At 35.7% G+C, this 14,575-nt stretch overlaps 2 protein-coding genes across 2 annotated transcripts; one reads left to right on the plus strand and one right to left on the minus strand.

Moving 5' to 3' along the window:
- Nucleotides 1-4,886: 4,886 nt before the first annotated feature.
- Nucleotides 4,887-6,504, plus strand: LOC111900211 (anthocyanidin 3-O-glucosyltransferase 2; the record flags this gene model as incomplete). The annotated part of the gene is made up of 1 exon (XM_023896079.3): nt 4,887-6,504. A coding segment is annotated over one exon (1,494 nt), but the record flags the coding sequence as incomplete, so codon positions are not given.
- A 495-nt stretch (nt 6,505-6,999) lies between these two features.
- LOC111900210 (mitochondrial outer membrane protein porin 2) lies at nt 7,000-9,090 on the minus strand. The gene is made up of 6 exons (XM_023896078.2): nt 8,917-9,090; nt 8,731-8,798; nt 8,073-8,183; nt 7,901-7,987; nt 7,607-7,815; nt 7,000-7,512 (listed from the first exon to the last, which is right to left on the minus strand). Exons 1-6 carry the CDS (start codon nt 8,963-8,965, stop codon nt 7,206-7,208), a joined length of 831 nt encoding a protein of 276 aa, XP_023751846.1. The 5' UTR covers nt 8,966-9,090; the 3' UTR covers nt 7,000-7,205.
- Nucleotides 9,091-14,575: the final 5,485 nt, after the last annotated feature.

Consider the following 14,575-nt stretch of genomic DNA (forward strand, 5'->3'; position numbering starts at 1 on the left):
TTTATTAAGAAGGATATACACACACACATATATATATATATATATATATATATATATATATATATATATATATATATATACACACACACAACACACCATGAACAAATTATGTATGTTCAATGACTTCCCATGGATTTTTTTTCCTTAAAGTGGTGTCATTCCCTCATGAAACCGTAGTACCACGTAGGTAACATATGAGCAATTACCATAAAAATGTGGTTTCATGTCACACCTAAGGTATGGTGTCACAATCAAATTTTTTTTGTTTTTTTTTGAATAATTAAATTTTTTATTTTTAATCAAAAACAAAATATTTCATTAATTAAAAAACTAGTTACATTGCGTCAGTTTAAAAAAAACATCTCACTAAAAAAACCTAGAACTTAGAAAAAAAAAGTAGAAAATTAAAAAATCTACAATCCTAAACTTTTCTGAAATGCCACGTGTCATTTCTACAGCTTCTTGTGCCGCATGGCAGCTTTATACATCTTGAAATTAAATTTTTCCCGCCCATGCAATAATTCTTGAATACCTTAAAATTAGGAGCTAAATTTTGAAACAATCTATCGTATCACAACAAATCATGAATCTAATGCCTTAAAATCAGGAAAAAAATTAGAAACAGTCATTAACCTTTGTCTCTTCTATTTCCCCGTTCAGAATACGCTCTTCTCCACATATCTTAACCTAAATTTTTATGGTGCTTTATTTTATGTGTAATTTTATTATGCTGCATCGTTTCTCCTTCCGGTCATCAGTAAGTCACCAAAATCCACTCTAATTTCTTCTTCGTTATTTCTTAAATCTAGGTGTTTCAAGGTTTAATTTCTTCAATAATTAGGTAAATCTCATAGTTTTCCCATAGCTACTGGTTCCCTCTTCAGTTTTATTACTGTTAGATTTAACATAAATTTACTTGAATGTAAGTAACAAAGCTCTTCTTAAACGATTTGTTAGCTACATATTTTGGCTTTAATTTTAACATGTGGAATTTGAAGTTTTCGTAGGCTTATTATGTGCATCCATTATTCAATCTATTCTAATTTGATATAATATCGGATGTAGGGATATAAAGTAACAAGTGCATATACAAAGATCTCTTTTTTAGCAGAAGAATCAGTTTCAGGTCACCACAATGATTCAAAAAAAATCTGATTTTGTGGCTGATAACGATTCTGCTCCTCGTGGGTAACATCTCATTCGTTTTAGTGTTATTTAATGTAAATGTTTCATGAATTATGCCCCAATTTGTTAAAAAAAAGTTTTTTTTTTCTCTTTTGCCCATCATTGCCTCCATACATGACTTATGCGTTTTGGCTCTTTTAAGGATAAAATTTTCTACTCCTGCTCTCATACTAAAGTAAGTCCTATTCTTAACGATTTCTGGTTTCGTTTAGAAAGTTCCTCAAAAAAACAAGCAGGAAAGGAAAGATGTTATGGTGTTTGATTAATAAAAGGTGTAGGAAAGGAAAGAGGATCTCTAAATACATAAAAGTCAGGAACAAAATAGGAATGGGGGTATAATGGTAAACTTAATTGGTTACACTATAACTGAAGTTATTGGGTTGTGTGTACTTTCTGCTATAAACAATTGTACATATGGATAAACTCTTTCACAATATCTATCTTTGTTTGTTGTTATGTCTGTTTGTAGTGTGCAAATGTCAAATATGTGAAACGTGATAATTACCATATTTGACATACTTTACCTCTAATGACAACGTAGTTTCTTCATGGTGCTTTTTTGATATTATAAATGGCATATTATGATATTTTACCTCTAATAACATCGTACTTGAAAACTTTGTAACATATTATACCATCATTCAGAAATCTTCATTCTCATTTTCCTCAAATCGAATCCAAAGGCAAAATGGTCAACATTTGGACCAAAAAGAGGAGGACTTCCATATGTCAGCCCACAAACAGAAGGTTAAACGGTACTCTAAAATCCAACATAAATACTAGAGAAATAGCAACAACAACCATAACCCCAAAATTAAACAAGATGGCACCAGGGGCATTTTGGTCCAGCCTTGAAAAGAGACAAAAATAACATATTATAAGTCATCAAATGAACCTTTTAATGAAAAAATACTCAAACTCACAGCAAAATTTGCCTAACCAGATAAATTATTTCTTCAAAATTTCATGATTTTAAGCAAAATTTGTCTAAAATGAGGGATATTTGTCCATGATACACGTATTTGTTTATGAGTTGTGGTGACAATAGACTTTTTGCCATTTTAGATTATATCAACTTGCAAAATTTGTGTAACAAGGCTCATAAGCATAAATTGATTTCTTATCACTTGGTGATATTTAAACCAAGTCAATAAGACCAACATCAACTGTTACTAACATTCATTGCTTATAAAAAATCAACATCATGTATTTTTTTTTCATCTTTTGAAAATTGCTTATTTTATAATATAGTACACTATTTTTTGATTCAATCAAAATGTCAAATATTTCTGCAAATATACAAGCATAATCTACACTACAGTGTTTTTATAATATTTTTAAAATTTTAAAATCGTTAATCCTTCCTTTAAATAAAATAGTATCAAATTGCATTATAAAAGAGCTAATATTCAAACCAAAAATTATGAAAATTTTAAAACCATTAATATTTCCGTCCATAGTTGCATGAAATATTATATAGAATTTTTTGTTTGTAGTTGTATTATTAAATACATTTTTTGTCTTATCATATAAAATACTTATGTCAACCGTGTAACACACGGGTTATAACCTAGTAATAATAATAAACTCAAACGAACTACATGAAATCGTCATCTGAGAACTCGTCTTCCGGATCATCCAGGGGATCCAAATTGAGGTTAATGTGTTGAATCTTGTAAATGTTTCATCAAGTCTATACAAAGATTGTGAAATGTTTCATTGGAACGGACATCTGCTCTCTCTCTTCTTCATATACTCGTCGTCACCAATCATATTGCTTGTGTCTCGGGGATGGTTTCCTGCTCATCATAATCACATATCGCTTTTTCAATATGAACCAACGTTTCTCGAGAGATCCAAAAGCCCGCTCGATATCCTTCCTAGCTCTTTCTTGAGTTTTCTTGAATTTTTTCCGTCAAGTATCATGCACACACGTAAACGATTTAACAAAAATTGCATACTCATGATAGATCTCATTAACTAGATAATAACCATATTTATATGGTGTTTCACGCAATTGGAAAGAAGAATTCGATGCAGATCCGTCGTATATGTTGTTAAATATAGGTGAATGATTAATAACGTTAATGTCGTTAAGGGAACTTGGAGAACCATAAAAAGCATGCCAAATCCACAAATCATGTGATGCCACCGATTCAAGTATGAATGCTGGATGACCATGATCACCTCGGATAAATTGATCATGGTGTGAGGTAGGGCAATTTTCTCATGCCCAATGTAGACAATCTAAACTTCTTAACATTCCATGAAAGCCATATACACTAGCATGAAGAGATTACAATTTGATGATGTCATTGCGTGTATGCTTACGTAAATATTTTGGCCCATAAAACTGAATAATAATTTTGCAAAAATAATAGAGACTATCTCGTGCAATCCTAGAGGACATCCTAAAACTTTCATTCAACGCTTCAGGTGTGATGACATATGCTAATTGATGAAGTGCAGTTGTGTATTTTTGTAAATGAGTGAAACTGGGTGTACCTCTAGCATCAGAACGTTATTGGAAAAAATCACACTCCCTCATTAGATCTTCGACTATACGTTTGTACAAAGATTTGAACATTCTGAAACGCCTTTGGAAGTAGTACCCTTAAAAAGTGGTAGTCTCTTGAAATTAGTCTTGTATCAAGCGTTTGTTTGTTTCTTCACGATTTCTATAAATATATATTCGGGTTCTCCGTTCAGCACTTCCAGCTGCGCTACTGCATGCAGCTTCATACGTTTGCTCCGCCAATTTAGCAGCGACGACAACAACATCAAACATAACATCAAAGTTTTCAAAAGAATTGAACGGCGACATTTTTTAATTTTTTTGAGAGAAAATGTAATAGAAAGATAAAAAAAATTGTAAAGATTTGAGAGGTTTAAATAGGAATGTTTAAAAAAAACATTATTTTTTTTAAATCCGATCGTTCAACGATCAATTGGAATGAAAATCGAAAGAAAGAAACACTCTTTTGGGGAACCGTAATGCGGCCTCCACCGCACCCAAACCACGGTGGAGGGTGGTGTTTATGATGATGCGGCAGAGGTGGTACGACATTTACCGTAGTCACTCTCCTCGGTCTAATATGGGATAAAAAGAGTTATTAAATAATTTACGATAAAAAAAATACACTGTGCCGGATGCACAATTCTCAACACACAAGTACTTTCACATCTTTATGATGCAATGCCACGCACAATTTGAAAGAAAACAAAAAGTACAGCGGTCTCTCTATCCGATGCACATTAAACTAGTTTCACGTGGTTCTTGAATTCCTTCAAAAAAAAAAATTGCGTTTAGCACAGTTATGGTTTTTTAAATAGGTTGAAGGAGAATTGAACTAATGTGCACCATGAAAACAAACACTCCACAAATTCACACAAAAAGGTAGATATTTTCAAGTACATATAAACACAATAGACAATACACATGCACCGTGAAAATAACAACTGATTTCGCCTCTAATCTTAACTAGTTAGCTTCAACTATCTATTTAGTCACTTCCCAATCCTTTATTCTTATAAGGAAAGCGACTTCATTAGTTTTACCATATTGAATGAATAATAATACATTGATGTTTACTAAAAAATATCTCTGATTATGGACCAATAAATAATCGATATGACAGACATCGAACAAGACAAGAAAAGACATAATACCCAACCTCTAATTTTTTTTTTTTTTTTTTTTTTTATATAAAAATTGCCCTAGTCTCCATAAATATCAGCCAAAATCTTCAGACTTATCATCATCTCCAATGGAGAAACTGGAGTTGATATTTATACCATCTCCTCTGATGGGACATGCTGGCCAGCTGGTGGAGCTGGCTAGACTAATTGTGAACCAGTTTCACCATCTCACCATTACTCTACTCATCATGAAGCTTCCCGGAGACCCAATTGGCACCGATTACACCGACTCCCTCGATTCTAAAGACCACGATCGAATCAAATTCATCCATTTCCCTCCTATGGATCTCGATTCCTTTACAGACTGCCCAACCGTCGGCTTCATGGCGGATGCAGTCATTGAACGCCATAAGCCTATCATAACCGAAGTCATCGCTAACCGGTTCAATGGGTCCCACCAGACATCTCGACTCTGTGCGTTGGTTGTTGACATGTTTTGCACACCAATGATCGATGTTGGAAAGGAATTTGGCGTACCCACCTACATCTTCTTCACCTCAAACGCGGCTTTTCTTGGGATTATGTTGTATTTTCAGATTCTTGATGATGAACATGGTCAGGATGTATCCGAGTTAGCAAACTCGGGAACCGAGTTAACGATCCCGAGTTACGCCAACCCAGTTCCTCCAAGCGTGTTGTCTTCTGTACTTGTAAACAAGGACTTCTGGTCCAAAAGGTTTATTCGTTACACCCGAAAGTACAGGGAAGCCAAGGGTATTATCGTAAATACGTTTCAAGAGTTGGAACCTCACGCGCTCCTTTCTTATGATGACAACACACCACCTGTTTACACCGTGGGCCCAATGATAAAGCCCGAAAAACATACTCCAAACAACGAGGTGTTAAAGTGGTTGAAAAGTCAACCAAAGTCAACGGTTGTGCTGCTATGTTTCGGGTCCAGGGGATGGTTCGATGTGGACCAAGTGAGAGAAATAGCAATTGCAATAGAGAGGAGTGGATACGGGTTCATATGGTCCCTACGTCGACCTCCATCTGAGGCCCAAAAAGGGTTCCCGGGGGAGTACACAGACACAGACTATAACGAGGTCCTACCAGACGGGTTCCTAGAGCGTACAGCTGGCAGGGGTAGAGTTGTCGGGTGGGTCCCACAGACAGCTGTACTTGCTGACATGGCGGTTGGTGGGTTTGTATCCCACTGCGGGTGGAACTCCGTGTTAGAGAGCCTTTGGTACGGAGTTCCAATTGCCACGTGGCCAATATACGCTGAACAGCAGTTGGATGCGTATCAACTGGTTAAAGATTTGGGATTGGGGGTTGAGATTTCATTGGATTATAACCAACTGAATAAGAATCAGAGATTGATTTTGGCTGAAGAGATTGAGAAGGGAATAAGAGAAGTGATGGATGGAGATAGTGAGGTTAGAGCAAAGGTGATGGAGATGAAAGGTAAGAGCCGAATGGCATTGGAAGAAGGTGGTTCATCATTGGCAAGTTTAAGACAACTGGTTGAGGATTTCATCTCATGCAATGAGTGAATACAAGTCTTTTCACTTTCTTTTTGTTTTATTAGTTCCATCTGTTTTATTTGCAATAGATAGCCCTATTTTCTTCTTCAGACTAACAACCAAGAAGTGAATAAAAAGTTCTTTCTTAAATGGACGCTTTAGTGTATCATTTTCCTTTTCTATATACAATTATCTACTTCTCATAAAGCACTTTGTGCTTTACCACGTTCAACAAAAGCAAAACACCATGCTTAAATGTGAGTGTAGGTTGGATGGATAGGTTGAGGGTGTAAAGGGGTGGATGTGTTTTAGAGTTTATATTTTAGTAATATTTAAAAAATGAAAAATATGAAAATCGATAAAAACCGTTTTTCTTATTTACATTCAATTTGGAAAAATGAAAATAATTTTCATTTTCTTAAAAAACTTTGGAAATTATATGATAATATCATGAAACAAGAAGGTGAAACATATACTTATATTTATATTTTGTCAACAATCATAATATTATATGATAATATAATGAAACAATATCAAAAGTAGCAAATAGTCAAATACCAATTGCAAAGGGAAAGAGAGCAAAATACAACTCACTATGGTCACATTAATTAGAAACAATATGTGTAGACATTTAGAAACCCAATAACACTAGGAAAAATCAACCATCAAAATGGCATTGGTATTTAAGCAATGTATCCATGAAAATAATGAAACCCCAGATCCAAAAAAATATGTATCCTAGGACATATTATTAATTGAATGTTCCCTTGAAGACCATCTAGGGAGATAAAAATAGTAGAAAAAAAAAAAAAACAATAAAGTTTAAACATAATACCTCATAGCATGAAAACTTTATCAAGGTTTAAGAGCAAGAGCCAAACCAAACTTAGGAGTTTTGTCCAAGGAGTTGGTGTCCAGCTCACTAGATATAGTGACAAGTGACTTGGGAATAATCTCATGCTGCAACAGTGCACCTAGCTTCCCATGGTTGTTGAGTTTAGCCTTAACCATGGTTAAACCATCAACTGCATAAGACCCTCCAACAGTGAAGGTGTTTTCATTTGTTGAGAACCTTCTAGTAATCTCCCCTACAGCAGCATTCTTTTTTGATGCATCAAAGTGGTGTATATATGATGCCCTTATCGTGTCTCCTTTATCACCCCTGAAAAAATAATTTATGTTCCATTATAAAAAGACATGTTTACAAGTTGAATACTTGAATCCACATAATGTTGTTTTGAAGGGAGATTGCTTACAAAACTATGGAAGCACTAGAATCTGGTTTGTTAACAGTGATGCCAGCAGTGTACTTTGTCAACTTACTAGAAGAGGTTTCATAGCCTGCCTCTGCGCCTATGGCAAATGTTGGTGTGCCAATTGTAGCTGAAAGGTCAACGTTTGGGGCTTGAGTCAAAGCAACTGCAGATGTTAAAGTAGCATGGTAATGGAAGTACTGAACCTCAAGCTGTGAGGAAAAAAAGAAAGTCAAAAGTCAAACCCTAATATGAAATCAAGAAATGATAAACAGATAATGAATGTAGTCATTGTACCTTGCCAGATGTAAAATCAGGGAGTTTGAATGAAGCAATAGTCTTTGTTGAGGGCACAAGCTCAGTGAATGTTAATGTTGTAGCAATCTGCAGTATTCAGTGTAATAATGAAGATTATGATGCATTGTAAATGAGAGATTGAGATCAAAGAAGTAAGAACTAAGAAGCATACATTTGATTGTGTGTCGAATTTGACATCAATTAGTGTGTTCTTGTATTTGTATATTGCTCCCACATCTCCACTTGACAGACCACCTTTCTTTGTTGCAGTTGAAGTAAGTCCCTGCAATCAAGTAACACAGCAGATTGATATGTGTATACACTTGAACATATGATTTATGGTTCAACAGATAACTATCTGGATGTTCAGGGATTCTCAAAAGAGTTGTCATTGGTATTAGAATTTACATCTAAATTACAAGATAAAGCATGATTTAGGGTTTCGTATTTCATGATTTGACAACTATGGCATTTTTTGCTTCTAACACATCAGCAATTAGACATGAAATGGAAGATAAAGTGTTTGGGTGACCTATGCCATTTAGTCTCTCTGAATCTCGTTATCTGGATGCTCATTAAGATCACCTTCTATAGAACATAGACACAGATCATTGCAAGTTACTAGAGCTTAAAATTAAAGCAACAAGCCAGTGCCAGTGGTTAACATCCAAGGTAACGAATCTGACAACAAACGAAACAGCTTGCGTAATAATTTTAAATGTAAACACTGTCCACAGAGAGACCCTAGGACCAAATTGATGAGTCAAATTTCATAAAATAACGCGCATCAAGAGAAATGAAGAGATTGCATATGCTGCATAACCACATACCACTCCGGTAACACTGGTGGTTGAAACAGAGAATTTCTGATCCGACAGGTAGTCTCTCGTCAGCAGATCTATACATAAAACAAGAACAGGTGGAAATTTTTGATGATTCAGATTTCAGACTTAATCTAGAGTATGTTTACGAGAATAGAGGAAGATCGATTGTGAATTGAATTGGATTGAAATTACCTTTGGCTTTCTTGCCGATGTCGGAGAAAAGACCTGGTCCGTTGTTCATCGTTGGTGCAGAAAAAATTGAAAGAGAAAGAGGTGAAAGGGAAAGGGAGGGAAGGAGATATCTTCGTGTTACGAGAGAGAGGAAAGGGCCCTTTGTGACTTGACTTTGGTCGAAATCGTAATGCTATAAATCTCGACCCGATCCGATCTAAGGTTATCTTTCTCATCCTTCCTATGATCCTATCACGTATCATATCACTTTTTTTTTCTCTCATTTTGTTTCATTATTTTTATCCCTAAACCCATAAAAAATAAAAAATTATCATCTATCTCGTCTCATCCGTCATATTTGGGTTTTTTTTTTTATTAATGTTTTCAAGTAGAACTATAATCGATTAAAGAAAAAGATTTTTGAATGTTGTTTGCAATGATGTATCTCATGAGTCCCCCCTCCCATCTCATGGGAAACTCACTTTAATAAAACTTGGAAACCGGCAAAAACAGATACAAAGTGAAACTAAAAAGTTGAATAAAAATTGTAAGTCCCTAGATAGCTTTGATGTATCAATCCGATCCACTGGGTTTGTAGCTTGCTTTTCTTTTCAATCTTCGCTTTGAGCTTGGCTTCCGAATTTATCTTCGATTTCTTCACAACTTCAAGATGAACGTATGAATCTTCTATGTGAATGACTTCATCTTGAACAGTTGGGCATTTCCTCCAAAATTTGACTTTGAACGCACGTTGGGTGTGGAGGCTTCTTGTAAGGATTCTGTAATATCCGTGTTTCTGGGCAAAGTATTAAAGATGATGTAATAGTCTAGGTCAACTATTGTAACGTGTTTTAAAGTAATAAGAATGAATTGTGTGAATTTATGTACCTTATATTTAATTATGATGATATAATAAATTAAGGATAAAAATAAGCGTCAAAAGTAAAATGTTAGATAAACCTGATATCTATGAAGAAAGTTGTAGTGGTCGTAACAAGGATTACGGAGATATAAAGAACGCTGAAATCCAAGTTATAACGAAAAAGTTGTGACATGTCGAAGTTTCGCGACAGAACCGGCACGACGCCGTGTGACGTAAAAAGTGAGTTTTTGATAAAGTGCTTTTTAGCCTTAGCGATCTAAATGAAAGTTGTAGTAAACGTTAAACCGAGAGCGTGCATAAAAAGAATGTACAAATCTGACTTCGTATGAGGAAGTTATGAATTTTCTAAGATTTGACATAACAGTATGCAGCCCGAAATTCGAATCATAGATCGAGCGATTTTTAGCCGACACAACCTAAACGAGAATCGAAGATCTTGTCGATAGTAGTTCAACGGTAAAAAGACAGACAAAAACAGACGTCAGATGAAAAAGTTATGAATTTTTAATGGACTTTTCTTGTCCCGGCCTGTTAAAAATATAACTTTAAAAATAAAATCAAAATTAGCCGATGAAGTCTAAACGAAAGTTGTAGAGCACGTTCTCACCTACGTGTGGATATAAACAACGTCGAAAACGGAGCACGTAAGTGAAAGTTATAAATTTTTGAAATTTGAAAAATAAAATTTGAGGGAGTACGCCCAACGTACTCCTGTACATGGTCCGAAGTCGGCCACGTCCCCTTACTCCTTCGCATGGTGGATGCGTGTATGTAGCTTGCATGCGTCCGAAGCTCAGAATCCGATCAGGAGCCACGTTTTCCCCTACGCCCAGCGAAGAGCTGAACAAAGTAGTACACCCCACGTACCAAAAAGTTACGTCCAACGTAATGAGGGGCTTCGACCACCGATAAAAGGGGTGCGAGGCTGCCCGAATTATGTTACAAAATTTTTCATCCTTTCACCTTATACTCTCTTTTAAGCTACACTAAACCCCCCCCCCCCCCAACCTAGGGTACCATCCTAGCACTAGAAGAAAGCCCCGGAAAGCGCAAAGTCTGAGAAAAAGAGTTTTTCGAGTTGAAACTCTGCCTGCATAAAGCCCGTTTTTAAGCAAACCTAGCAAACCTCCCGTTTCATCGAAAAAGAGTGTTTTAAGGAACGAAATGCTGTCCAATCACCATTTTATCAAGTGAGTGTATAGTGACTTTCATCTTACACATAGATATGAAGTATTTTATATAAAATATGTGCTATGTTTATATATATTGTTTGTTTATTTGAGATGGATGTTGAACGAATGTTTTTTACATGTTTATAATGATTTAAACTGTATAAGTATTTTTTATCTACAAATATGTTGGGTAAAACATGAGTAGATGAAATAGTTGATGTGTGATGAAATAAAAATGATTTTGAGCAAACAAGTAATTAGTTTATCGGAATCCAAGTTAAAATTAGAGGAATGGGGTTTTCTTTGTTGGCATAAGATCTAATTATATAAAGAATCAGAAGTCACAGAAAATCCGCCCCTTTTTCTATATTCTGATTATTGATCAAGAAGTCTCTATTAACAAGATAAAAGATGAAATTCTTATTTTCGTGAAATTAGACAAATCAAAAAAAATATACTCTTCTCGTCATATATAATGAAAATCTATAAAATATAGAATTTTTTTTTTATATCTAACGATAATCCTATTTTGACTAAGAATCCCTGATGGATGGGATTCTAACAAACCCTTCAATATATTCAATATAGTTATAAATATAAATAGAATCTAATTAATTTTTAAGAAACTTTTTGCTAAGTAAATGAAATTCGAAGACAAGAGCAAAAAATGAAGAAAATAATATATCATCCATATCCTTTTCAAATCTTTCATGTAGAAAGATCAAAAACTACATTATATACTCACTTAGACAGATACTTATATTTATACTTAATAGCTATTAAGTAATAATAATAATAATAATGAGAGGCCTCAAAGTTGTTGATGTTCCAGTCATCTAGCGGAGTATAGATGACGACCACGGACCTTTCTAGACAGTCCAATGGAACGCTAGCAGGCTCGCAACCTGTAGGTGTTTGTGAACAATGTGTTCACCGGTGTACTCCATCCCCCTCATGGTTTCCTTACGGACATATATGGCTGAGGAATCCCCTTAGCAGTATTGTCCATCCCGATAATCATCCTTAGGCTAGGTCCCTTATGATAGGTGTTTAGGGACGTAAAGTGAGGATAACGAGAATGGGTAATCAAGGTTATTGTTGGTTGATGAAATTAATAAATTTATTGTTGGTTGATGAAATTAATAAATTTATTTATTGTGGGTTGAAAACTCTATGTGCTCACCAAGCTCCCAAGTCTGACCCACTCAGCTTTCTATACTACAGGTAGTGAAATAAGAGCATAGTTGGATGACTTGACGAGGGATTTTGGATTATAGGCCAGTAGATGTAAATAACTGTTGTAAGGCCTATATTGTACTGTTTATGCTTTTGGTCTGTAACGATGTTGACATCCCGGGTTTTGTAATAAAATGAAAAATACATTTCTTTAAGAAATGCTTTGATAAATTTTTATCATATTTTGTTTTGGGAAAAAAAATTCCACATCACTTTTATTTGAAAGATTACTCTGATTTTAATATAAAAGCATAAACGAAATTGGTTTTTTCTGGCCGTGAAAATGGGGATGTCACAGTTGGTATCAAAGCATTAGTTTAAGCGAACTAGGAATTTGTAGGATTTGTAGACTTAAACTTAGAATGCTAAGCGATGATCGTGAGATGAGTGCCTACCATATTTTAGACATGAGCATTAGTTTATTTTAGGAAAGATGTCTAAAATGGCTTTGTGTGCTAAATGCTATATGTTTGCCATATATGCTATTATTTGTGCGAATCTATGGTCTGTTGCCCACCAGATCTGGAAACCTTATGTGTTCAGGATTCTAAGCGTAGGACCACGATATTTGAACTAGCATGTAAACGTTTCAGAATGATAAGGAGAATTTAAATATCTATCGTGAATAAAGATCTAAATTTGCCTAATTTGGTGTATAGATCAAATGGCAAGAGCCCGAAGTGGAGCTGGAAACGCAAATAGGAATCAGCAACCTCAACCCCAAGTGATTGAGTAGATGCCGATAGTAGAAGCTGCACCAGAACCAATCACAATGGCTAGAGTACAAGCCTTGATTCAGGCAATGATGGCTGAACAAAGGGAAGAAATGAGACAACTGGTACTGTACAATAGGAGCGAACCTTCAATGCCTGTTGAACAACCTGAACTAAATGACGGACAGTCAGAGGAAGGAAATTACAGCCATACTGTCAGTCAAGCAGAACCCACAGTGGCAGAAAGGAATGACCCGGAGAGGGAAATCAACAGAGATGGGCGGGCGTATGTATAAGAATTTCTTGGGCGTCAACCCGCCATGTCTTTCCAGAAGCCTAAAACCTGTAGAGATTATGGACTAGATCTCCGAAATGGAGATGGTATTTGAAAGCTGCAACTGTAGCGACATGTAGAAAACTATTTTTGCGGTCAGACAATTGAAGACCGGAGTTTTAAGTTGGTGGAAGCTATTGGAAGACACGATGCCACGTGGAGAAGCCCTGAAAATGTCTTGGGAAACGTTCTTGGAGCAGTTGAAGATGCAGTACTGCTAAGAGATAGATCTGATAGATCTAAACAATGAATTTCAGAACTTGAAGAAAGGGAAAATGAGCATTGATGACTATGCTACTGCGTTTACCGAAAAGATGAAGTTATTTCCATATTTAGTGCCAACTGAACTCTCAAAAATTGAGAGGTTCGCAAACGGATTGCCAGCCGACTTTGGCCCAACGGTCAAGATGGCAACTACTCTGAAGACAGCAGTCCGAGCAGCTAAAAATATGGAGATCCAGTTAAAGGAATGGGGTTAAGAGATGGCAGAGGTTGGTGAGAAAAGGAAATTTGATGGATCTTCGAGATCCAACTAGAAAAGTAAATTCTTGAAGTCTGGTTTGAGAGGAAGAGGAGGCGAAGAAAAATGGTGTGACAAGTGTAAGAAGAAACATGTTGGGAAATGTGGCGAGGAGGTTACTTGTTTTAAATGTGGAAAGTTTGGGCACTATGCCAATGAATTCACCATCAATAAGAAAGTTTGTTATGGGTGCAACAAAGAGGGCACATATTGAGGGACTGCCCGAAGAAGAAAGAGGCAGCAAGGCCGATTCTCCCACCAAAGCTGAAGGCGAGAGCTTTCCAAATGACACTGGAAGCCGCAAAGGATGCAACAGATGTCGCTTCAGGTACCTTTCTTGTAAATGGATTGCCTGCCAATTTATTGCTTGATTTCGGAGCTAATTACTCCTTTATATCACATAAATTTGGTGAAAGACTAGCATTGCCTATAGAAAAACTTGATGATTCCCTTATTATAGAAGTTTCTAGTGACAAATTCATACCTATTAGCAATTGCATTAAGAATATCGTCATCGAATTGAATGGAAACGAATTCCACGAGGAGCTGTTATGTAACATCGAAATTTTCAAAACAAAATTTTCATTTAAAATCGCTTATCTCTTTAACACTTTTCATAAAAATCCCATTTTTGTTTAAATTACAATACATGACTCCTTTGTTCAATCGATTAATAAACCAGGGTCCTCAAAACAAACGCTTCCTCTGGTGTGTACAATCGAGCCGGTGCCGTCCCGTAATCCTAAGAAAACCTAAAACACATAACACAAAACACTATAAGCACGAAGCTTAGTGAGTTCCAAAATCCCGCTCTAACACATA

The sequence above is a fragment of the Lactuca sativa genome, chromosome 2 (genome assembly GCF_002870075.4).
Source record: "Lactuca sativa cultivar Salinas chromosome 2, Lsat_Salinas_v11, whole genome shotgun sequence".
NCBI lineage: Eukaryota > Viridiplantae > Streptophyta > Magnoliopsida > Asterales > Asteraceae > Lactuca > Lactuca sativa.